At 43.7% G+C, this 23,440-nt stretch overlaps 2 protein-coding genes across 11 annotated transcripts in view; both read left to right on the top strand.

Moving 5' to 3' along the window:
- The first annotated feature begins 225 nt into the window (after window positions 1–225).
- Window positions 226–16,307, top strand: slc7a1a (solute carrier family 7 member 1a). 4 transcript variants are annotated; one of them, XM_081702891.1, is made up of 12 exons: window positions 226–364; window positions 5,956–6,388; window positions 6,654–6,812; window positions 7,078–7,249; window positions 7,555–7,688; window positions 9,439–9,661; window positions 10,817–10,956; window positions 12,603–12,705; window positions 13,165–13,370; window positions 13,677–13,828; window positions 13,949–14,057; window positions 14,368–16,307. In XM_081702891.1, the coding sequence occupies exons 2-12, from the start codon at window positions 6,019–6,021 to the stop codon at window positions 14,556–14,558; spliced, it is 1,959 nt and encodes a 652-aa protein (XP_081559017.1). In that variant the 5' UTR covers window positions 226–364; window positions 5,956–6,018; the 3' UTR covers window positions 14,559–16,307. The 4 variants fall into 4 exon arrangements, with proteins under 4 accessions (XP_081559017.1, XP_026871936.2, XP_081559016.1 ...); XM_027016135.3 differs by lacking the exon at window positions 10,817–10,956 and adding an exon at window positions 11,300–11,436 and having other exon boundaries at window positions 7,552–7,688; XM_081702890.1 differs by having other exon boundaries at window positions 7,552–7,688.
- Window positions 16,308–16,420: 113 nt separating this feature from the next.
- The window catches only part of mtus2a (microtubule associated tumor suppressor candidate 2a), a 49,288-nt gene continuing 42,268 nt past the window's right edge, over window positions 16,421–23,440 (top strand). For 3 of the 7 annotated variants that reach the window (XR_014118759.1, XM_081702888.1, XM_081702884.1), the window contains exon 1: window positions 16,422–16,557. The gene's annotated coding sequence lies outside the window, so the exon portion shown is untranslated. Of the gene's footprint in view, window positions 16,558–23,440 lie in introns of all 7 variants that reach the window. The other 4 variants (XM_081702887.1, XM_081702886.1, XM_027016128.3 and 1 more) reach the window with 2 other exon arrangements.

Raw genomic sequence — 23,440 nt, 5'->3', positions numbered from 1 at the left:
CAAAACACTCCTGTTCTTTAGAAGGACTTTTTCATTTCTGTATTATCTTCCAATGCCTCCTGATCTATGATTAGATGTGTCCGTTGAAATTAAAACAAAAACCTTATCCGTATATTTACCGTCTAATTTCTCACCGCGGGGGCTGTATTTATTTAGTATGAGGAAGAGCCCGGAGTTTCGCGCCAGCGAATGGTGGCGTTCGGGCGGAGTTCGTGGTTTGCGCTCCTTAAAAAGCGATGTAGCCGCAACCCGACACGACTCGTTTAAATCACACACTACTCACGGAGCCTGGCAAGGGTAGAAAACCACGATACGCAAAGCATCTCTAGACTGGAAAAGAAATCAACTTTCAGTTAGCTTCAGGGTAAGACTTCTGTTAAACCATGTTGCAGTTCTGAAGACCTCTGAAGGGTACCCAACTTTAAAACTTTGTGTGTGTGTTTTCATTATTATCATTTTGTGAAAATAAATGCATAAGCGATACTCTGCAGTTAGCGCATAGTTCCAGTAGTTTGGCATGCAAGTCTTCCATATGGTGGCCGGGTCCATTTTAACACTTGTGCTAAAGTAGTGTAGTGAAACCAGAGACTGGCGGTTGTACGGGGTCTCCCCTTAAACCCTACCAAGTGGACCTGCAGGGACAAAAAATACATTGCATTTATCTAGCTGTTTTGTTCGCGCTTTGCTTTACTAAGTGATAAAACATATGCATCAAGTTGGGGATTGTTTTTAATTACAGAAGTTGAATAATGTTAAGATATTTTGGCTGACTGTTGACACCAGGACGGTCGCTGAAGAGGCTATAGTTAGCTCGCTCGCTCATTTGGCTTATATCCTTATCTATAATGGGTAAGCCGTTCAGTATGAAGAAGTTATCAAGCTATAGCTAGAACAGAAAATGAGCACAGAATTGTATTGAAACACATTTGTAATTACAACGACTAAGAATAAACCAATTTTGTCTTGTGCGCGATTACATCATCCATGCACGTTATAATTCACTGTAATTTAAAGCAGAAAATTCTGCTTTAATGTTGTAAACACTGCGTAGTGCGTGTGCTTGCTGCACCGAGGCGGTTTTGTTGTTGTCTGTCTAAATATTATTGTAGTTGTGTGATTCATTGACCTGAGCACCTTTCCCTCATATATACTACCCATTCACGACTACCAGTACTACATCCAGTCTGAGTTTTCCTGTCCTTTTACCTCGTTTTGCCCACAAACAAAAGCACTGGCTTGTAGTCTATGGTGGCGAGGGCATTGCTATTTCAGCATTAACAAATGTATTTCTTTATTTACTCTTCTTCTTCTTCTTCTTTCATGCTTTTTTTCAATAATTTGTTTTACTCTGATGTTGCACGCAAGATGCTCACAAATTACCTAATCATTTTCCTTTGTACATCTAACAGTACACATAGGTAGTTTGTGCGTTTACTTAAGGCAAAATGTTACCTTTTTTTGTCCCATAAACTAAAAAAGATGGACCTTATATCACTTTTAGGTGGAATTCAAATCTGTTTTTAGATTTATTGTATCAGAAATGGTTTTTAAATGACAGCAATTAAATATTAAGTAGATATTTATTTATCATTAAGGCTGTTATCGTACTTAAAATATGTATGAACTTTAAAATGTATAGTTGTATGATTTCTGCCTATATTTGTCAGAAATATGATGTCAGCACTGAAACTTGGGGGCGTATGACAGAAACCAGCCTTTTCAAGATCCTTTACTTCCCAAAAGTATGGCAGAGCTGAGATCATTTGTGTTTATATGATGCACCACATGGGTCTAGACTGAACTTTTTAGTTTGGGATCTAATCTAACTTAATTCATGTCTGCAAGAGCAGAACATACTTTGCAGATATCCTCTTGATTTTGGAGTTGTTTTAGGGAATCTCAGTATTTCTGTGGTAGTTTTAGGGAATCTCAGTATTTCTGTGGTATTTCACTTATACTTCTCCTTGACTGATATTGTTGACTGGCTATTCATGAAGTTCCAGTGTTGAGGATTGAACTACATGCACTGGTGCTATGAGACCCTACTGTGTAAGCAGAAGTACTGGTTTTTAATTATGTAAACCAGTGGCAAGATATGTTTTTGTAGAAAAGCATACTTTGCTTATCCCCACATTAATTTGTTCAAATATATAAATCCACAGTTGATTGTTTCTTTACTGTGTAATAAAGCCCATTTTCCTTCACAACCGCAGTTCAGGAAGTCTTCTAGTGCTGACAGGCTGACTAATGTGTTAAGATGTTGTTCATGAAAACATTCAGCACTTCGTCCATTATGTGCCCCTGTTAATACTTTCACTGGTGGTGAGTAATAGTACATTTTCATTACTCAAAGCAGCTTTCCAGAAACAAGCCACAACATGCTCTTAAAGTCACTGTACAAGTCAGTGTGTGTTAATGTCACCCTGAAGGTTACTCAGCTAGTCTGACATTCCTCATTGGAAGCGTGTCGGGGACCTGACCTGGAGTCTGGTGTAGGCGACATCGCTGCCTGTTGGCTGTAGTCTTATTGGGATCTGGACATTCAGATGGACCTGACCTCACCATAGCTGTTCTGGTCTGGGCACGTTTCATTGTTTTGTTTGTATGATTTAGTTCACAGTTTGTATATTATAAAATGGGCCTAAGCACACACACTGCTATGCATCGAGCCTGCGATTAATCATGTGTCTTCTGTGCGGCAGAGATGCTTGCATCATGTAATGAGACAGTTGGGGTGTGTGGATCCCATGGTGGAAAGGTCAACAAAGGTCTCAAGCGCAAAGCTAGCAGGGCTCATGGATGCGCACAGCCGATGCTCCATGCTATTTACGGCAGATCCTGGCCAAACCGTGTTGGTTTGGATCACTTTTTTGTGTATTTTGGATCACTTTTTAATATTAATAAGAGCTCTCTAACCCTCTGCCAATTTCATAAAACTGCGATGTGCAAGGCGTGTTCGTGTAAAGGTGCTGCTAAAAATCTAAGGGTGAACATTCTGTAGAGCCATGCAAGAGAAAAGGGGTGCTGCTGTGTGGAATATATTTCAAAATTCAAACAGTTTGTTATGTTGTGAGGTGTGCTCTGAGCTAAAGTTACGAGTCACAGGGCCGTGGACAGACACCCAGGATTCAGAAGTCTTTGGGGGGAAAAAAAGAGCATCACCTTTAAATGGCACACCCCCTTTTTCCTGATAATGCAACAAGTTTATTGTGTTACTGTTTAATACGTCCTACTTTAATTATTGAGAATGATTGATTGATTGATTGATTGATTGATTTACAATTTCGGGGCAAAACCGTGAGAATAGTTAAGATTTTATATGTATGTTTGGAATTCTTCAAAGTGATCCAAGCAAAACCTCGCTATCATGTGATGGCTGTCAAACACCATAACAGAACAGAACAGAACAGAACAGAACGACTGTGATTGGTGGGGAGAGCTCCACACCCCTACTCTTCCCACCTGCCTAATTTAGCCAGACTCTGTGTGCGCATTAGTTTTAGGTGCACAGGTTGCCCTGGCCGAGAGAGGTGCCAGATGCATGTGCATGCTCCACCCTACACAATCCTGTTACCCCACGCAGCTGGACCAGATCTGAATAGATTTAGATTCCTGATGTCTTTCCATGCTCTCCACACATAGATGCCACACACAGCCCCATCAAATCCCCTCAGCAGAATGTCATGTGGTGTTTTGTACTCTGGAGGTCTGATGTGTGTAGGTGTGTAGGAGTGCTGGCCTGTGATTGGCCCTCTTCACCTTACGTGACACAAAGCCAGTGACTCCATTAAAGATGCACAGAAAATGAAAACATTCCTGAAGACATGTGGCTCTGTTTTGGGCATGCCCTGGTGATTTCTGAATGGGTGTGGAGTCCAACAGCTGTGTGCCATCCAGGTGGACAGTGCGGACACGTGGCATTTGCAACTTCCACAAGCATTTGTTTCTCAGAAGGGTTTTCAGATGATAACAGACAGGTTTAATGTGTCTTTCCTAGCACATGGGCACACATACATAGTCTGCCTGGAATACTTTGGCCATGTGATGTGCCAATGTTCTATTTGTAGGTAGGCAGTGGGCGTCAGAGGGAGGTGTGTATAGTCAGGGCTCCAGTGATAGGCTAGCCAGCCCCCCTTCCAGCAGGTAATGCCCAAGCTACTGTAACCTCTGTGTGCGCCTCGATTCTGTATTCCTCTACTGGGGATCTTGAGTCTGTCGGCCCTTATGCACAGAACAGTCCTTTGTTTGATGTACTTCATGAATTTTCTGCCAGTACTGTAACTGACAGTAAAGCACAGTTTTCATGACACGAATGATTGCTCTTGTAAAATCACTGTTATGGTAGAATCATGAGTGCCATTACTTCAGATGGCTGCAGTTGGGCCTAGGTATGAGATTTGCATTTTGCTGCAGGTGTGGGAATGCCTATTTGAACCAGCAGCGCAAACCTGTCCAGGAACTTTAATTTGAACAAAAACTGTTGTCGCTGACGATGGTCTAAGTGAGAAGATGGTGGGATTTACTGAATTATAACTCCAATCTCATTTCAGTTTGGTACTTCCGGCATTAAGCCCCACAAAAGTATGGAAATCTGGATCAAAGACTGTGATTAACATGATGTCTCTTAAAGGGACAGAGCTCCTTCTTGTGCATATCATTGACACTTCTGACCTATTTTCATCCCATGAGTTCTCTATTGTGGTGTTTTTTTACATGTGAAGGGACAAATAGGATTTATTGGCCCTCAGAAGAAAACCATGAAGGTCATCAACTCTGCAATAGTGGAATTGAGGTTACGGCATGTTGTAAGCAGTTTCAGACGTGGACCAAGGGACAGCTGTTACAAAATTATGTGGTCATAAATATTTGTTAATCTTGTATTTATTATGATGGAATAAAGAAAGAAAAGTTATTGTTGTGTGGATCTGACTCCCAACAAGTATTTTTTGAAATCCTCTCCCCAATGATGTGCTGTGTTTCTGTATTAATTTTCTTAATTATTATGTTATCCATTTAGCTTGTTAAATGGAACTGTAAATCATTCAATATAATCACTCGAAATACCTTTTCTGTGCCTCTCACTGTGTCATTCGGTACATGCAGCACACCCATGCCTCTGGGCCTATCTTGGTTATATAACATGCCGTTATGTGGAATAGTGAGTGCCTCAGATAAAGATGGACTAGCCTCTGTGGGCCTCCCGCCTCGGCGAGTTGTCCCATGTAATGGATCTTTCCACATTGCCCAATACTGCAGGAAAAAGTGCAACACTCGAAGCTCAAGGCAATCAAGCGTGTAGACAGCCTTTGTGTGCAGCGGGTAATGTAGTCAGCAAGAGTTTGGTGGTGACTTATTCCAGCTGGCTCTGCGTTTTCTGCAGTCTTCCTCTCCACCGACCAAACGTCTGGCTCAGTGCTCCTTGCTGTTCCATTAGTGCTTTCTCCTGCTGTCTTGTGTAAATGGAATCGCTCTGGTGAGAAGCGATTCTTGCAGAGCCGTAATTCACTGCCCAGCCGCTTTCTGCTATCAGGTCATCCTCTAGAGCCTGAAAGACAAAATGTTCATTTTGTTTCAGCCCCGTAGTGGATGCAAGTGTATCGTGATTGGGAGAGAAAAAATTGCCAAAGCATCATATTCCAGATAAGCTGATGATCAAAACAAGTGATTTTCACAATCAGTCAAGTCAAGTCAAATTTATTTAGATAGCACTTTTTACAACTGATGTCACAAATGTCCAATTCCAAGCCCTCAGTTAGCAAGCCAGGGGTGACACTGGCAAAGAAAAACTCCCTAAAACATGAGAAAGAAACCTTGAGAGGAACCAAGACTCAAAAGTGGGACCCGTCCTCATATACATACTTAGTTAACACAGTAAGGTCATTTCGTGGTCAGCCTAAGTAGTAAAATTCCATATAGTGTCTTCTATTGTTCATTTTCTACTGCTCCCCTACACAGACTCCGCTTTTGAGGGAAGAGAGCAGATTGGATCGGACTGGAGCAAACTAGGTCGGACGAGCCATGGTTTTGCAGAAGCTCCTGGGCTTTGGGAAGCAGCTGTTGCGCGTGAAGGTGGTGGACTGCAGTGCGGAAGACTCCCGCCTGGCCCGCTGCCTCAACACCTTTGACCTGGTGGCACTGGGCGTGGGCAGCACGCTCGGGGCCGGCGTCTATGTTCTCGCTGGGGCAGTGGCACGGCAGAATGCCGGGCCTGCCATTGTGCTCTCCTTCCTCATCGCTGCGCTGGCCTCAGTGCTGGCCGGTCTGTGCTACGCCGAATTTGGCGCACGGGTGCCCAAAACGGGCTCAGCATACCTCTACAGTTATGTGACGGTGGGTGAGCTCTGGGCCTTCATCACTGGCTGGAATCTGATCCTCTCCTACATCATTGGTAAGACCCAACACAGGTGCTGAGGGTATTACAGTATCAAAGTCCATGAATTCTTAAATTAAGCGTATACAAAATGATGACTGAATTTGAGCTAATGCTTCATAGAACATTCCACTTTTGGTTGTGTTTATTAAGCCTACTTTCTGATTTATGTTTCACAGTCACTATTGTCTCTCTTTAAAAATAAAGCATGTTATGATGTGAGCCGTTCCGATGATAAGGTCACGGTGTTCTCTGTTCTCTCATTCCTTGGTTCTGCTCAAAGGCACATCCAGTGTGGCTCGGGCCTGGAGCGCCACTTTCGATGAGCTGATCGGCAGACACATCGAGCAGTTCTGTCGGCAGTATATGAGCATGGATGCGCCGGGCGTGCTGGCCGAATACCCTGACGTGTTCGCCGTGGCCATCATCGTGAGCCTCACAGGTACTGCCATGGGCTCCTCTGCCCTCAAACAGATTGTTCGGGTACGCTGGGAAAGTAATTCCTGGAATTCCGTTGCCCTCATTTTTTTTGCCCTAGTTCTGATTAAAAGCTGTAGAACACGTGTTGGATTACACAAACAACAATGTTATGAATGCCATTTCACTGCTGACAATAAACAGGTGTAACTGGAAACAGTTAACGCGTGTGTTGCCGTTGTGACGTGGACGGATCTGCGGTATTTTCCAACTGGCTTTTGCCGTCGCAGGCCTGCTGGCCTTTGGGGTGAAGGAGTCAGCCGTGGTGAACAAGGTGTTCACGTGCATTAACGTCCTGGTACTGCTGTTCATGGTGGTCTCGGGCCTGGTCAAAGGCACGCTCAAGAACTGGCATCTGATCCCCGCGGAGGTGCTCAACAGAACCAACTCCTCGGGTTTCAAGTGAGCAGCCAACGTGCACCCCCACTCCCCCACATGTATCGAGCTCCTTCGCATTCTGCGCCTCCTAAAGGTTCGCCACTAGCTTCAGTGCTGTATCACTGAGTGAAGGGTCTCTGTGCTAGGCTACGGAGTCGGCTTGTCCGCCGATGTAACCGCAGTGTTGTAAAACTTTCTGTCACAAACAATTATGCGTTAAGTATTCTCTAATACGGACCTTAGTTTTAAGAATTCCAAACATATGACAGGAATTCTGCTTATGTGACAAAGCTACATTTGACATGTTCTGTGTTCCCCTTCCTAAGCAGCACGTCGGAGACTGAGGTATTGCCGGAGAGCCTGGGGGAGGGCGGCTTCATGCCTTTCGGCTTCAGTGGCGTCCTGTCTGGGGCCGCCACCTGCTTCTACGCCTTTGTGGGCTTCGACTGCATTGCCACAACAGGTGAGCGCATTGGCGGCGAGCAGCACGTGTGAGGGGGGCGCAGTTGAGCGGAGTTAAGCCAAAGGGGATGTCTGAGGCACTGGCGTGAGCTGCTGGGGTGATGTTTTATTACACCAGAGAGGTTTTTCAGTCTCTGTTGAAATGTTGCTGGTGGGCTCCACGGTAAATGTTTACGCTCTGGCTGTGCTGGTCTCTGCCCTTCCAACCATTGCTCGAGGGACGCGTGAAGGTTATGGCCCGATTGGAACTGACTCCACCTGACATGTTCTTTAGTGATTTCTGCTCCCCCCTCCCACCCCTATGTCACAGCCTTCAATGTTTACACCCCTACGTTTTCCACCTTCTGATTGGTGGAAGTGGTTTTACGGTTGCCTGGGCATGTCTTTCTCCCCAGAGAGCCCTGGCATATTTAGGACAGCCCCATAACCCCCCACCCACCCACAACTCCCTTTTCTGAAAGCATTTTGCCTTTCACTTGTGCTTTGTGGTTTCGGCTCGAGTATACAGGTATCCCCGGCTCACGCCAGATAGAGTGAACAAGGTCATACTACAGACCAGGTGGCAGAATACACACACACACACACACACAGATTAGACTCAGGATAAAGTCATTCTAAGTCGTGTCAAAGGTTATGATGTTTTTTACTACTTGTTTGTATTTGTAGTCAAATTCATGGTGACCATCTTCTCACTTTGATCTTCATTAAAGATTTGGGATTTCCCATAATGATGTGGTATATGTTGTCAGTCTGTACAGCTGGTAGCCTGGCCAAGTCTCTGTTGAAAAGATATTCTTTTTAATATCAGTGGGACCGCCTAGTAAAATAAAAATAAATGATTAAAATTAAAAAATAGGTTGAGCAGGATTATGTTGTACGTCCGAAGAAATAACACAATATTAACAAGAGTGGAAAAACAGAGATCTTGGTTAAGAGAGGTATAAAATGAATAATGGTGTATTCATTATAAAGTTCTGCTGGATCCCAAGTGTATCCATGAAAGGCTTCTGTGTCCACAGCTGTTCGCTATATCAGTGATTTTATGTGGGAGCTTTTCTCTTTTAACACACAAGGCCAACTGAATTAGTGAAACCGGGCTGTGTTGGGTGGGAATTAATGCCTCCAGAAAGAGCAGTTTTGACGCAAGTTCAATAGACAGAGATAAATACCAAACTAACATTTTGACTTGAGGTAGCAGATTTCTTTACTGTCTCACAAGCTCAATGGGTTCACGAGTGATGACCTATAACGCCAGCTCTTTGTCACTGTGTAAGGCATGAGCAGAGTTCCAAGTTTTAATGGTTGTAAATAGTGTTGGATTTTGTGAAATTTGTTTAATAACTAAATAAATAGATTCTGAACTCTCCAACTATTCCCATAAAATGGTCACTTTTCCCTCTACTGTTCTCTTACAAGGAAATTGTAATCTCCCTGTGAGCCTTAGTGAGCGAATCCTATAATGGGATGTTTGAGCTCTGATTGCTTTGGAAAGATTGTCCAGTATTAGCAGCAGGTGTGGCAGCTACCCATTGGCTCAAAATAAACAAGCTGATTTATGCCCCAGACTGGCGCCTTCACGAACCAGAAGAGAACGCCAGATTCTGTACTTATGTGTGCGCTTTGGCTAAACCATACATAACCCCTATACTAAATTACACTAAACTCGTTGCCTCGTTTATTTATTTTATGACCCTGCTACGCCAGTAAGGGCATTTCAGTTTTTGCACGTAGGTCACTTAAATATCTCCTAGGTGAGGAGGTGAAGAATCCCCAGAGGGCCATTCCCATCGGAATCGTCTCCTCCCTCCTCATTTGCTTCGTGGCCTACTTCGGCGTGTCGGCCGCCCTCACCATGATGATGCCGTACTACATGCTGGACAAGAACAGCCCGCTGCCCGTGGCCTTTACGTATGTGGGCTGGGAGGGGGCCACCTACGCGGTGGCTGTGGGCTCCCTCTGCGCCCTCTCTACCAGGTAAGCACCAAAGCCCGACGGACCGCGCCGGACGTTCCGCGGACGCGGCGGCAAATGCAGGGCTCGGTTTCGGCACCGCCCGCTCCTCCCCTTTTCTCAACCCTGTCCCTTTCTCTTTGGATCGTACTGTCATTCCTTCCAAAAATCCTGATCTGCCTCAGGGTATTTTATGGTGACACTTGCCCTCTGTGGGTTTAGCTGTGTGCTGCAGAAGGGCTTTGCGTATGTCGTATTTGGTGCGGTCTTCCTGCTAAAAAGAAGCCCTGCCTCCGATCTGCTTGGTGGGTGGAGCCAGCGGAGGACAGAAGGAAGTGATTTGGGATCGGGCCCTGTTGTCTCTGCATGCGTGCATGGTGCTGCATATGTATATATTTGTCCTAGGTTGAACATATGAGACCATTTCTAAAAATATGCAGTGAAATATGGCAGGGAGTGTCGAGACATAAATCGTATTTCTTAGTTATGTAAGTGAATGCAGTTCAGTGCCAAGTGTGGTAATGTTGCCATACACTGAGGCAGCCAATCACAGGTCTGTTCTCACTTCATTCCAGTATTTAGGGAGCACTGTAGAGACAGGACTGTTAAGTATTTCTGCTTATTTATTTTAGGTTAGGGCAATGTAGGGAATTTCTCTAAATCAGTCTCTTGTACAGTTCTATGAAATGCATCGAGCTACAATTCAACATTTGTCTGCCCATGTTTACATTAACCATTAACATTACTGTTGCATGAAGGCACAGTCCCTCATTTCTGTGTTCAAACTTTCAAAACTGGCATTGGATCTTTTAAAAGCAGGTTTTACTGAGTAATTGTGGTCGTTTTATAAAGTCTTACAGCTCCTCAAAGATTGAGAAACACGAGATAGAACCAGCCTTGTGTTTCGTAACTGTTTTATGTATTTCTTTCCTGGATAGTCTAATCACTTTTATTTGGTATGTTACGTTGGGGGTGGGGGTTGTCTGTGGCATTTCTGCAGTTAATGGTGTATGTATGGGTCCGTACTTCTACACTGATGAAACCAGCAGCGGTGCCACTTGCTGATTGGGTTTCATCACTGACTGTGAATGCACTTTGCCATAGAACAGTAATTGCAGTTTGTCACTCTTTGACTTGCATGGCACGGCCCTGTTTCTCCCCCTTCATCTCTCATGCTAGCCTGATTGGCGCCATGTTCCCAACACCCCGGGTCTTGTGGGCAATGGCGGACGACGGGCTGCTCTTCAAATACATGGCCGAAATAAGCCCGAAAACAAAATCCCCCTTACCCGCTACTCTAACATCAGGCCTTATAGCAGGTGAGAAAGGTTCTTAATACTACTAACATATACTGGCCTTGGGTTTGAGTCATTCAGCACAGTGACACCGCTGTGCTCTGACCGTCACTGTGCATGCAGTACTTAGGTGTGTGTGTAGCTGGTGCTGGGAGTCTGTCAACTGTTTGTTTTCCCTTTTTGGGGGGGTCAGAAACTTTTAAACCACCTAAAGGCAGGTTTGCAAATGGTTTTGTTTTTTTTCCTTCCTCCCCTTTCTTTTTTTTCTTTTGTCTACCATGATGTACATTTCCGTCCCTGCTTCCCCCCCCTCCCTCCCTCCCTCCCTCCCTCCCAATCTCTCCTCGTCCCATTTTTCCACACCCAGTCTCCTGGGTTCCATGTTCCCTCTCCCACGTATCGTATTTGCCATGGCCCGGGACGGTCTCCTCTTCTCTTTTCTGGCCAACGTGAGCGAGAGGAAGACGCCAGTCGTTGCCACGGTGGTCGCTGGGGTCATGTCCGGTAAGAGCGGAGGGTGCCACAGGAAGCGTGGGAAACCTGCTCTTTTACTTGTAGTGGCAAAGATAAATGCCTGCCAGTTTACATCGCAAACAGATCCCTCAGGCTTCACAACTGTGAAATACATTATGAACCATTATTGAAATGATCTTGAGTCATGATTGTTATGCTATAGTGCCATATATTGACCCCAAAACAGGGTTTTAGACCTGGGGGTGCCCAACAAACAAAATGTACCTAATGCTCTAATACTTTTTAAGGCCCCTGTCAGTCAGAGGAGTGTAGAATCGTTTTAACTTTCCTCCTTATACAGTGACCCCTTTTCCAGCACAGGACTGATTAACTACTACAGAAAGGGTTTGGTTGCGGTTACTGCCAATAAAGCTTTAACATACATTTTCCATCAACAACCTTAACTGATTAAAACATTTGTTTTAAAAAAAGGTATGGCACTGTAAAGTGGTGTGCAAATTGTTTGTTAAATAAGAATAAGTCTGTATTTTCTTTTACCTAGTTGAGGACCAGATGAGATGCTGGGGTTCCTTCATGACTTACTCCAAATAATATACATTAGTGCTTGTGTTATATATTAGTGTATTACTGTTTCATGCTATTTCTGTTCAGTTCTAAATTTTGCACACATCTTTATGCTGTAAGTTAACACAGTTCCTTGAACACTGCTGTGCAGCATGGAAACTGGTGTTCCATGATATTACAGACAAAAGGAAACATAAGGGCAGGTTCAATCACAGACTTTTGCCTAATTTTATTTGCTTTTCTAATCCTTGGAACCTCATAAGGGCAATTTACTATAGACATTCATGATGATATGTACTCTTGAAAATGTTGCCGGTGACACTTGGGGACATGGAATGCTATTTATAGGTTTCTGTGTTTATCCAGAAACACCATACTAGTTTGAGTCGGAAGAAATGTAATTTATTCATTATAGAAAACAATTTTCTGACTTGTACAACCTTGTAAAATGTAAGAAGAAATAATTTTACTCTATTTTACCCAAAGAATTATAAAATCTCTTGAGCTGTCTGTATTATAAAAGATGCATAGATACATGCATGTGCCGTGTGCATGTTCCTTCCTCTGTACTAAGCAATGTGTGTGTTTTGGGTGTACCTTGGGCTATCCTTCCTGTGCTTGCATCCTTGCAGCCATTATGGCTTTGCTGTTTGACCTAAAGGATCTGGTGGATCTGATGTCTATTGGCACACTCCTGGCGTACACCCTGGTCGCTGCTTGTGTACTGGTGCTCAGGTGAGTCTGCTCCCATGCACACGCCCTGTGCTAGCAATACATACTGCTCCGCCTTGGAGTGCAAAAGGAACCCAGGCACCTACGTGAGCTGCTATGGTTGAGGATTTTTAAAAGGTCATGCTTTAGGCCAACATTGTTTCACCACCGCCACGCAGAACAGGATCAAAAAATTATCGACTGCAATTTATTGGTGTCTTTTTAATCTGAAAGTCAAATGATTTGCGACTTTTGCAAAATTATACTTGGACAGTGCAGTTTCTTAGTCCCTAGTCAAATGTAATGCTTTATTCATCCCTAAGTAATAAAAGACTATCACTAATACTGTTATGATATATAAACATAACTATTACTATTAGCAGTGCAAGACATACCTAGAAATTTCTTCCATTTATCCTCCTTAAAGTGCCACAATCTCGGTAGGGGTTGTAGCGCCTCACAGTGGACGTGTTGGGGTTTCAGGTATCAGCGGGACAGTCCCGCTCCATCGTACCACATGGCCAACATGCAGGAGGAACTGGAGCTGCGGGACTCATTCAGCGAGGCCAGTACGGGCATTCTGCCCGGCATGGAGGAGCGCTTCAGCTTCAAAACACTGCTCTTCCCTGATAACCCGGAACCATCCGGCCTGTCCGGCTCTGTCGTCAACATCTGCGCAAGCCTGCTCGGTACGGCGTGAAGGATGAATGCTGACGCTGCTCTCTGCTTCTATTTCCAGGCCTGGCATTATCGGAATGGTATTGCGTGGCTAATAGGTTTCCAGTAGACGTGTGCGTCCGGAGCTTTTGTTCCTATCAAAAGATCAATCACTGTCCGCACGGCCGGGCGATTTTGTCGTCATACCCCCATAGAGTTTTGAGAATAAAATTGTGAAGTTTTCCAAATGAAAATGTGATCTGACCTTCCTTAACAAACAGCTCACGCAAAATTTCACACCGTTGACAGCTTTTCGCACAACTGTGTGTTGGCTGCAGGCTTCTTGATCCTGGCTTTCTGCATTTTGGCGGTGCTCGGGGGCCGAGCCATCTGGAGCATCTCCACCCTGAGCATGATAGCCGTAGTGTGCCTCCTTCTCACCCTCATCATCTGGAGACAGCCGGAGAACAAAAGCAAACTCTCATTCAAGGTCGGTGGCTGGCCAGTGCTAAACCCCCCCCCACCCCACCCCGGTTGAAGAGATCTGACTGGGGTAGTCTTATAGTTTCGCCTTCTTTGTTGTGATGTGACCTTCAACCTCTGCTTGCAGGTGCCGCTTTTACCCTTCGTCCCCGTGGTTAGCATGTTTGTCAATGTGTATCTGATGATGCAGCTGGACAAAGGGACTTGGGCACGCTTTGCTGTGTGGATGTGCATCGGTACGTGGCACTACCCAGACACAGGGAGACTTGTTTCTTCGCTTCAGATTGACAAAGCAGATACATTTGGGGGGTGGGGGGTTGTTTGGCCATATATTTCAAATATAATGTATTTCCCCCTTTTGTGATTGATATACTGTATGTATGCTGAACCCAGTGCAAAAAAAAAACCTTAATTATATGTAAAGGAAGTAGGTGAAGCTGGTAAGCATTACATGTGGAACCTTCCGCAGTGTTTCAAAGAGCCAGTTACTGTGACTTGGTTGTGTTTGGCAGTGACCTCATTCCAACATCACTCTCTGTGCCTCAGGCTTTGCTATCTATTTTGGCTATGGCATATGGCACAGCTCGGAAGGTGCTCTGGTTCACTCTATCCCCGACGAGGAGTCCGACACGTGTAAATCGACCTGCACCCGCGACGGGGATTCCACGTCACCAGAGAAAGAGGCCTTTCTCTGCACCAAACTTGAGGACAGGAGGGAAGACGATGGAATGTTCTGAAGCAGAGCACCTGCATGACCGTATCTCTGATCCGTGACAGTAGGGGCCGCCAGAGAGCCCAAACTATTATTGCACTTAGAGTGACGAGACGCTGTAATGTGGCTGATTAGCTGTTTTACTTCCTTCTGAGGAAATCTGGAAGCCTAGCTAGGGAATCTTCTTTGGCTAGTGAGTTGCCTCTGGAATTCTGACAACTCAGGAATTTGTACCCAGCTTTGAATAACTTAGAAACCAAAACGGTCAAAGAACATTTCTCTGACAGGAGATTAGGAGTGCTTTAATGTCAGACTCATAGAAGTGCTGTTTATCATTGCGAGACAAGACGAATCTCATTTGTGTTCCTATAGCTGTTTCATCACCTGCATTCACCACTGTCTTATCAGAGCAGTCCATGTTGGAGACAAAAAAAAGAGAATCAGGGATCCTTCCTTACTATTTACCAGTGTAGTGTGTTTAAAAAAGCCAACACCGTGCCTGGCTTGCATTGTTTCTTGTTTTAGTATTTCCAGTAATCTGTTTAGGACTGCACCAATCTTGTAAAACTTATGGTGAAACTGGCTGTAACCAGATTTTTTACACCTTGCACTTGGGATATTCTTGCCGTCTTTGTTCACCACTGCCATCTTGTGGAGTGGTAAAGAAAACACTGAATGTTTATTTTCCTTTCTGTATCCCGAGAGTTCCAGTTATAGTTTTGGGTACTTTTTCCTTCTCATATACTTTGCCTTACATTGCTTTTCAGGCTTACTATATTATAGTCAGTCTTGGATTGAGAGCATTGGACGAGAGTTGTTTATCGGACTAAAACTTTGTAGGTCATGTGTAGGTAATAGACGTTTTCCAAATGTACAAACTGATTTAATATTGTTTCAGATATTGCTTACCTGAATGAAGAATATTTGAAGACATTCACGTAATTTCTTTAACCAATATCTGCCCTTGTGTGCAGTGAGATTTTTGTCGTGCAAAATCGAATGGTTTGTACAAAATAAGGCGATTACTTCAATGAGTATTTCTCCAGTTTTAACCTTACCTACAAATGAGATACCGTCTCTTATTTCAATTATGTGAACAAATAATAAAGACCATGCCCGTGTGTACAATACTGTAAGACTGCATAAATAACGTTTCTGACATAAGCTTTAATCAGGCCGTTAGGAGTAGATAACGAAGTGTACACTATCAATATTATGTACATTATATTTGTTTATATTCTTTGCGGTAATTTATTGTGCATTTCAAATTATGCTTTTTAAATAGCCAAAATTGAAATATTGATACAGACATTTGAGTCTTTTGCTAAATGTTTATAGATAAATCAGCGGGAAAAAAAATGACTGCTGTTTTGTCTTCAGACATTTTCAACACGTGCTTTTAAACAGCTAGTAACGGAATTTGCGTCATTCAAGCTTCCTAATACGAAGGTATTTTCACACCATTTTATTCCCCCATATCTCTTTAGATCTCTGATTGAACTTTAGATCTTACATTATTTTTGAGATGTTCAAAAATAGTTTTGCAGAAAACTGAGAATGTATGTCTTTTAGCCCCCATTGTAATGTGATGTTTACGATATGTCGCTTCGTCATTGCAATTAACTGGCTTTGTTTTTGGACCTTTTCTAATGTATTTTGTATATTTCGTGTAAAATCCTTAATTGGTTAAAAAACACGTCTTGTGCTATATCTTCAAATAAGGTATTTTTTTCTTTTTTTTCGTGATGCTGTAAATAAAGAGCTTTTTGTGATATTCTACCTGTCCGTTTTTCTTTATCACGTTATATTGAGCTACTGTCCAGGATGGGTGTTACCTCCTGTTCCCCGGTTGTTTGTTCTTCGACCGCTGGGGGGTGCTGTCGACACACCTGAGCGGGCTCCTTGGCCTGCGAACACCTTGGAGGAGAGAAGGTGGCTGGGCATTGAAAGGATGCTTCATGGCAACCCTCGCTCCGGACCGGGCAGGAGAGAAGAGGCTTTATAGGACGCCGAGATTTTTAAAGGTAAGTGCTCAGTTACTGATCACAGCAGATAAATTTGGCGCGTTGTTACAGATACAACAATTAGACGGATATCAGTAAGTAAAGCGTATTCACAAGCTTGCTTTGGCGGGGCACATTGATGAAATGCGTATGTACGCAGGCATGCTGGAATTCTTTGTTTCACCCAAGAAACACACGGACTGGACAGTACAGCAGATACGGTCAAGCGGACGGTCAGACAAAGAGATGCGTTCCACCGCTGTTTCAACTTTTGTTGATGTTGAAAACCGATGTGCATAAATTAACAATAAAATGTCAAACATATCGCCGTTCCGGTGTGTCCTGTGAAAGTTGACTAGCAGACTGGAAAATGTTCGTGCATCCATAAGAGGCGTTCAGGTGTGTCAAGCTTCCTCTTGTCGTTTTTGATGTTCGCGATCCAGTGTGCATGGTTTTCTGTTTAGACTGGCTTCACAATAAATCAGCTCTGATTGACTGATAAAGTTCAATAAACCGTCGTCATATAGTTGTTTGCTGTCGGTATATTTGCACTTAAGAGGCTGAGAAACACGGCGACACTTCAGTCCGACAAAGATGCATAGGTATTCTGCTCAGTCTTTTATTGAACTGTCTATGTGGGACTTAGCCCTTTGAAACGCATCTCAGGTGCATTCAAACCTAAGTGCTCCTTAACAAAGGTGAGTGTGAACAAGTTCAGTGAAACACTCTAACTATTTCACTGTTTGTTTGTTTTTTTCATGAACCTTTTTAAACAACTGTTAAAAATGCTGTTCACTTCCCTGGTACCCAGGTCTAGCTGAACTTCAGGACTATTGCAGAACACCAACCCCTGAGCAGTTTGTCCCAGGGGTCTTTGATTGACATGTGAGAGAAGCAAATGCCCAGAGAGGCTGGAGAGAGGAGAAGAAGGAAAGGTTGCAAAGAAAATAATTGCCACATGAGTTACTAATGATCTAACGATCGTGAGAGATTAAAGGGCTTCGTTCTGTGCTCAACCTCTGATCCAGCTGCCAGTTAGTGGGATCCACATTGCAGTGGCTGTCAGGGTTAGTAATGGAGATACAGGGAGTTCCCTGATGGAGCTCTCAGCCGGTCTGCCTACAGAAGAAACTGCAATGTGGTTTGGTATGGATTCTCAGGTCAGTATTCATAGGGCCAGTGGAATAGATCCTGGTAGCCAAAAATAAGATGTTTGTTGTGTCATTTCTTGGCTGTAAGATAGAGATTCGACCAGCTGGGCACATCACGTGCCTAGAAGCCCAGAGAGCTGATCCTCTGCTACTGTTCCCCAGCCCGGCTGTTCCTGTAGGGAGCTTTGTAGCGACCTGCTTTTTCTCTCCTGCTGCTCCTGTTGGGTCTCTGTTGGCATTTACCCAGCTGTAGCGCCACCCCCTCCGCACTCCCGCACCTCTTCAACGCAGCCCCGGATGCCTCGAACCCCCTGCCTTGATCCATCTGGCCTCTCCTTCGCACTTTTCTCCCGAGTTCATCCCTCTCGGAGCTATGAGCTTCGCTCCTGCCTCGCAAGTCAATCAAGGCAAAAATGTCACAACTCCGACGCGGATTGTTGTGCAAATTGTTCTAAGATGATGGATACCGTAAAAAAGAGAGAGAAGACAGGCATTTGTACATTAGCCGAGCAGTATGATCAACGTGAGGCTTTTGTCATGCATATAAATGTGGAAGAGATGTACAGCTTAGGGTAACCAGTCTAAACAGAAATTATAGTCTTTAAGCATCTATGTCACTGCATTATAAAAAAAAAATGCTCCAGAACAGCTCTGTTTAAACATAGGTGTTTATATTTAAGGATGGATGTTTATATAGAGCTTTCTAGTGCATGGCTTGGGCTAAGTAGTGTAATTCTGCTTGTTTTGTGTGATGTAAGTAGAATGTAGATAAGCCAGTAAGTAAGCCACAGAAATCCTCCTGTGGTAAGAAACAACAGTGTGTGCTCTAACAGCATATCTCCTTCCTGATGCACCGTTCCAGGAGCTGTTGAAGCATTTCTGGGACTCTGTGCTTATGTTTGCCGCTGTAGGAAAGGAGTCATCAATCCCATAATGCCATGGTGCTGCTCCTCCAGCTGGTGGGGCTGAACCTGCACTTTGGTTTTTTGCTGGCTGAAGTTTCACATTTTGCACTTATAGCTACATGACGAAAGCTCACTTGTGCAGAATGTAATTCCACCTGCCAGCCTCAATCCATTTGAAGCATAATGAAAGAGGATGTGAACAGAAAGTGAAGTTCCGTTTGGGTATACACGCACATCGTCTCCCACCATGTCCTTCCAGCTCTTAAAATCACAAATGCTAGAACGAATCAGTGTATTATAAATACCACTTAGTTCTGTATATTTCAGCACAATCCCAAAGCAATTTTATCACTGCTTCTCTCGCTTCTGGAGTGTAAGTTATTTGTTTAGTCATGATTGCGCCTAAAAATAATATACATCATTATACGAACAAACAGGAAGATGGCCAATAAAACTCGCATCTGAATTACAGTAGAATCAGGTGTCTTACTAACTCAGAGTCTATTTTGAGATGTTTTCATGTATACGCATTAGCAGGATACAGATGCCTGGTGTACATATTTCCCTGAAGGTCCTATCTGTTCTGAGCATTGCTGAGCGCATTGCACATAGACAGGCCGGCAGTGTTGTGGTTCTGGCTGTGCATAACCGAGTGTCCTACATTTGGAACCTGTAACACAGTCACTCTGTTTAATGGATCATCTGAACAGCATGTGTTGCGCTGCACAGTGTTGGAAAGAATGGAAGTATCTTCTCTGTGGAAAGCATCGGCCATCACAATCCCATGTCCCATCATAGTCCTTCAGAGCAGGGCTGCATGATATGTTCCTCCCTTCTCTTCTACTGATGTGGAAATGTGCTAGTCAGTATTATCAGCAGTTAGGTTAACACTTAAAATCACTTTATTGCTACATATCAATCACAATTATCATGTTTGTCATAATCTAAAATAAACATTATCACAAGGAAATCTGGTGTTTTAGCAAAGTGCTATGAAAGTACTTTGTGCTCCTGTTACATTATATTGTCTGTAATACAGCTCTGATTTACTGTTTCTCAAATGAGTATAGTTTTCTGTAAAAGCCAAACTCTTCCTCTAACTCCCTTCTACCATTTTTCCATTAGTGAAGCAGCTCATTGATAGTCTCTCTCTATTTTCTCCCCCTTTCTCACTAATTACAGCCTTTCTGCCTTTATGTGTGAATGATGAGAAGCATTTCAATATCCAGTTCATCATTCTGCTATAGCGATTATTGCCTGCTGCCAAAGCTGGTCACAGGGCAGAATCAACATTTCTGGGGAAGAAAACCCTCCAGCTGTAGCAGAGTTTTTCAAACCCACCACCCTTTTCCTGAAACCAGTTATGAAAGCCACTCTTGAGGCTTGGTGGGGTTTCAGTGTAGTAATTGCAGGTTTTGGACTGAGGGACCTGAGGCTTGTCAAATGCCTATCTGCTAAGAGAGGGCACACACATAGAAGTGTGAGTCAGAGCATTGTTGGAAGGTGTGACTAGCCCCATTGAGTGGCAGGTCTCAGAGCAGGACTTATGGACCAGACTGTGTCCGCTCACTCTTGCGTGACTCCTGTCCTGACTCTTTGTTCCCTTGTGGTCCTTCTCGTACATGTTTCTCATAGCAGCCTGTTTCGGACTGTCTATTAATTGTCTAAGTCCCAAGAGCGATACAATGGATTGTGTGTGTGTGTGTGTGGGGGGGTCTTGCTGCAATAATTCTTTCTGTCTTTCCATCCTATCTGCAAGCTGCACAGTGCTCTGTGTGTGCCCAGCCATGCTCTTCTGTTTACACACACGTACCCACACACAGACATAGAGAAAGAGAGATGGAGAGAAAGACAGAAGGAGACATGGAGTCAGAGAGAGCTGGGTGAAAATGGAAGGATCGCAATAAATCTTTATGGTTATTGGATCAGCCCAGACCCCTCCACCCCCTAGCCTGTGTGCTGAAAGCTTTAACCCCTTCAGTTGCTCCCCTCCCAAGAGCCGGGAAGCTCGCTGTCCTCTCAGCCCAGTTAAGCCACTCACAATATGTTAGCATTACACAATGGATATAATCATGTTATTGTACTGGTAAGGCAAAATTAATTGGCAAATTCAAATAAATAATATTAATGAACCTTCAACAGCATTTAGCCAAATTGATTGAAAGGGACAGTAACTTGACAAGCAGGCTGTTCGTTCAGGGAGCCCAGTCGGAGGAGCTTTGTGGATTCAGGTTCAATAGGTGCAGGCCCAGCTGACAGACGATGGAGGAGTGAGAGCAGGCAGTCGTTGTCGGCTTTTACAAAGATCTCTCTTCTATTCTGTCACTGGCAAAGGCCAGCTTGTTTAAAGGAGAGAACATATTCTCCCTGATTGCAGCTTAGAATTAGCCAGTGAAGACTGCGTGTGAGATGGAGTGGAGGTCTCGTGTGTGTGTGTGTGTGTGTGTGTGTGTGTGTGTGTGTGTGTGTGTGTGTGTGTGAAAAGAGTAGGATGCTGAGAATCAGGCACAAAGAGGACAGCAATAGGAGTGGGGTTCAGATGGAGTTGGCATGAAATGGGGGAGCAGGGGGGGTTTGAGGTGGGGGGGGTAAAGCACGGGTTGGGGGGCTAATAGGTACAGGAGATGGCAGAGAAGACTAATTGTGTGTGTGTCTGAACACATGCGTACGTGTGCGAGGTTTATTTTTCATGTGCGTGTGTGTGTGTGTGCAGACTGTATATTTGTTCTTAGGTTCTAGACAAAGAGCTGTTCACAGCACTAGTGAGTAAGTGTCCCCAGCTGTATTCAGCAGGTTATAAAGTGCTGCATCCTGGATAAGACATCCCACATACAGAGAGAGGGAGGGAGGGAGAGAGAGAGAGAGAGAGAGAGAGGGGGGGGGAAGCAGGGAAGATGGAGACAGTTGGGGGGAGAAAGGGGAGAGAGAGAGAGAGAGAGAGAGAGAGAAAGAAAGAAAGAGAGAGAGAGAGTGGGGGAAGGGTTTCACGCTGCCTTTGTTCCAACGGTGAATGCCAGGATAGAAGAGATTTTTGGATTAGTTTCTTAAACTCTAGAATTGAGAATCTGGAGTCCTTGGTGTATAAGGGGTTAATTAACATGTCCATTTCTGCATACAGGAGCAGATGGAGTTTAGGGGGTTAATTAACTTTCCATTTCTGCGTACAGGGCCAGGTGGAGTGAAAGGGTTAATATTGGAATTTGTTTTGATTCCTTGCAGTCATATTCACACATTACCATGTGACAATACACTAAACTCACGCCCACACATACATACACACAGACACATATGTAGACCTGTAAGCTTTTGTATGTAATTCAGTGCAAGGCAGTTGTTGATGGAAATGTTGAAACCATTTGGCTGCTGAAACCGGTTTGTTTGTGCGCATGTACGCTTCTGTGTGTGTGTGTGTGTGTGTGTTTCTGAGCACGGCTCTTCTGCCTGAGTGTGCATGAGCACTGTGCCTGTGAGGAGATAGTGGGTGGTGAAGAAATGCCATTATAAGCAAAGAAGACTGTGAGCTCCAAGGTGACAAGTGTGTGCACGTATATGTCTGCACACACTTGTGCAGTGTGTGTGGGTGTCACAGGGTGTCATTTTCACACTGTGAGGTATGGAGTTGTCCAGTGGTGTCAGAAGCAAAGCAGCTGCAGCCCTTTTCCTGTTGTCTGGAGCTGTGTGTGTGTGTGTGTGTGTGTGTGTGTGTGTGTGTTTATTTCTGCACTGCGAAATGTCACTCACATGCCAGAAGTGCATGGATTACACAAAGTCTGCCTGATTTTGCACACTGGCTGTGCTTATAATCTGTTGTGTGTAATTCTGTATACTGTGTGTTCATGTTCTTTATTGGTCATACAATTACACACCTTTTTGGCATCAGCTGGATTTACAACTGAATTCTTAAAATTTTCATAAGGTGAATTCATTCTTGGATGTTCTGTCTATTCCGAGATGTTTACACTTGTTTTGACGTTATAATAAAAAAAAAAAAAATGTTTGGCTAGCAGTCACAGTGCAGTCTGGAATGGTTTCTATGCTGCTCTCAGAGTGGCACACAGGAGAAACAGCAAAGCTCTGCTGTCTTTGATAACAGGAAGTCATTAACCTCAGCATTGCCAGACGGTTTTCAGTCTTTACATGCTTTTATGTCAAAGGATTGGGTAGGTGTATGCAATTGTTTGTATATATATGTGTGTGTGTGTGTGTGCGCGTGTGTACATCAAAATCTCTCAGTCCGTATATCAAAATTAATCTACTAAGTAGAAAATAATATATCATGTAAAAATGGATGAATAATACACACTATCGCCGTTTTATATTTGTTTTCGTACAGTTCTAGGCATATTTATATGGGAAATGTGCATTTTACTGCGCAAAACCTAGATATTTCAGTTAAACACCCTATTATATATACCAAATTATAACAATAAATACTGAAGAATTTGCAGAAATGCCAAGAATGTTTATTGTCTGGAAGTGATGTGTTGTGTGCTTTGATTCAAACACAGAGGTGTGCCAAGTTTCATACAAGGACTTCTAAACTACAACTACAATAATAACTGCAAATTATTTATCTCAGATTCAAATATTGTAATTCTAAATAATAAGTATTGACTGTGTAAGATATATTAATTTTCAATAAATGAATAATGAAATGTGGACCCTATATACATTCTCACTCTGTTTTATTGCATATGCTACATATATATATTAACGTTAATTAAGAAATTGAAAGCCTAATCTGTTCCTGCATAGTTCCTCTTTGCTCACCACTTCTCTGCATGCTGTGTCTCTGTTTATAGTCTTTAAATCTCATTTGGGGGTCATACGGTAATAACTCTTCCTGCT

Source organism: Electrophorus electricus, chromosome 19 (genome assembly GCF_041902795.1).
Source record: "Electrophorus electricus isolate QZ-2024a chromosome 19, ASM4190279v1, whole genome shotgun sequence".
NCBI lineage: Eukaryota > Metazoa > Chordata > Actinopteri > Gymnotiformes > Gymnotidae > Electrophorus > Electrophorus electricus.
Note: the sequence above shows the minus strand (reverse complement) of the source record. Positions and strands in the feature narration are given on the sequence as shown.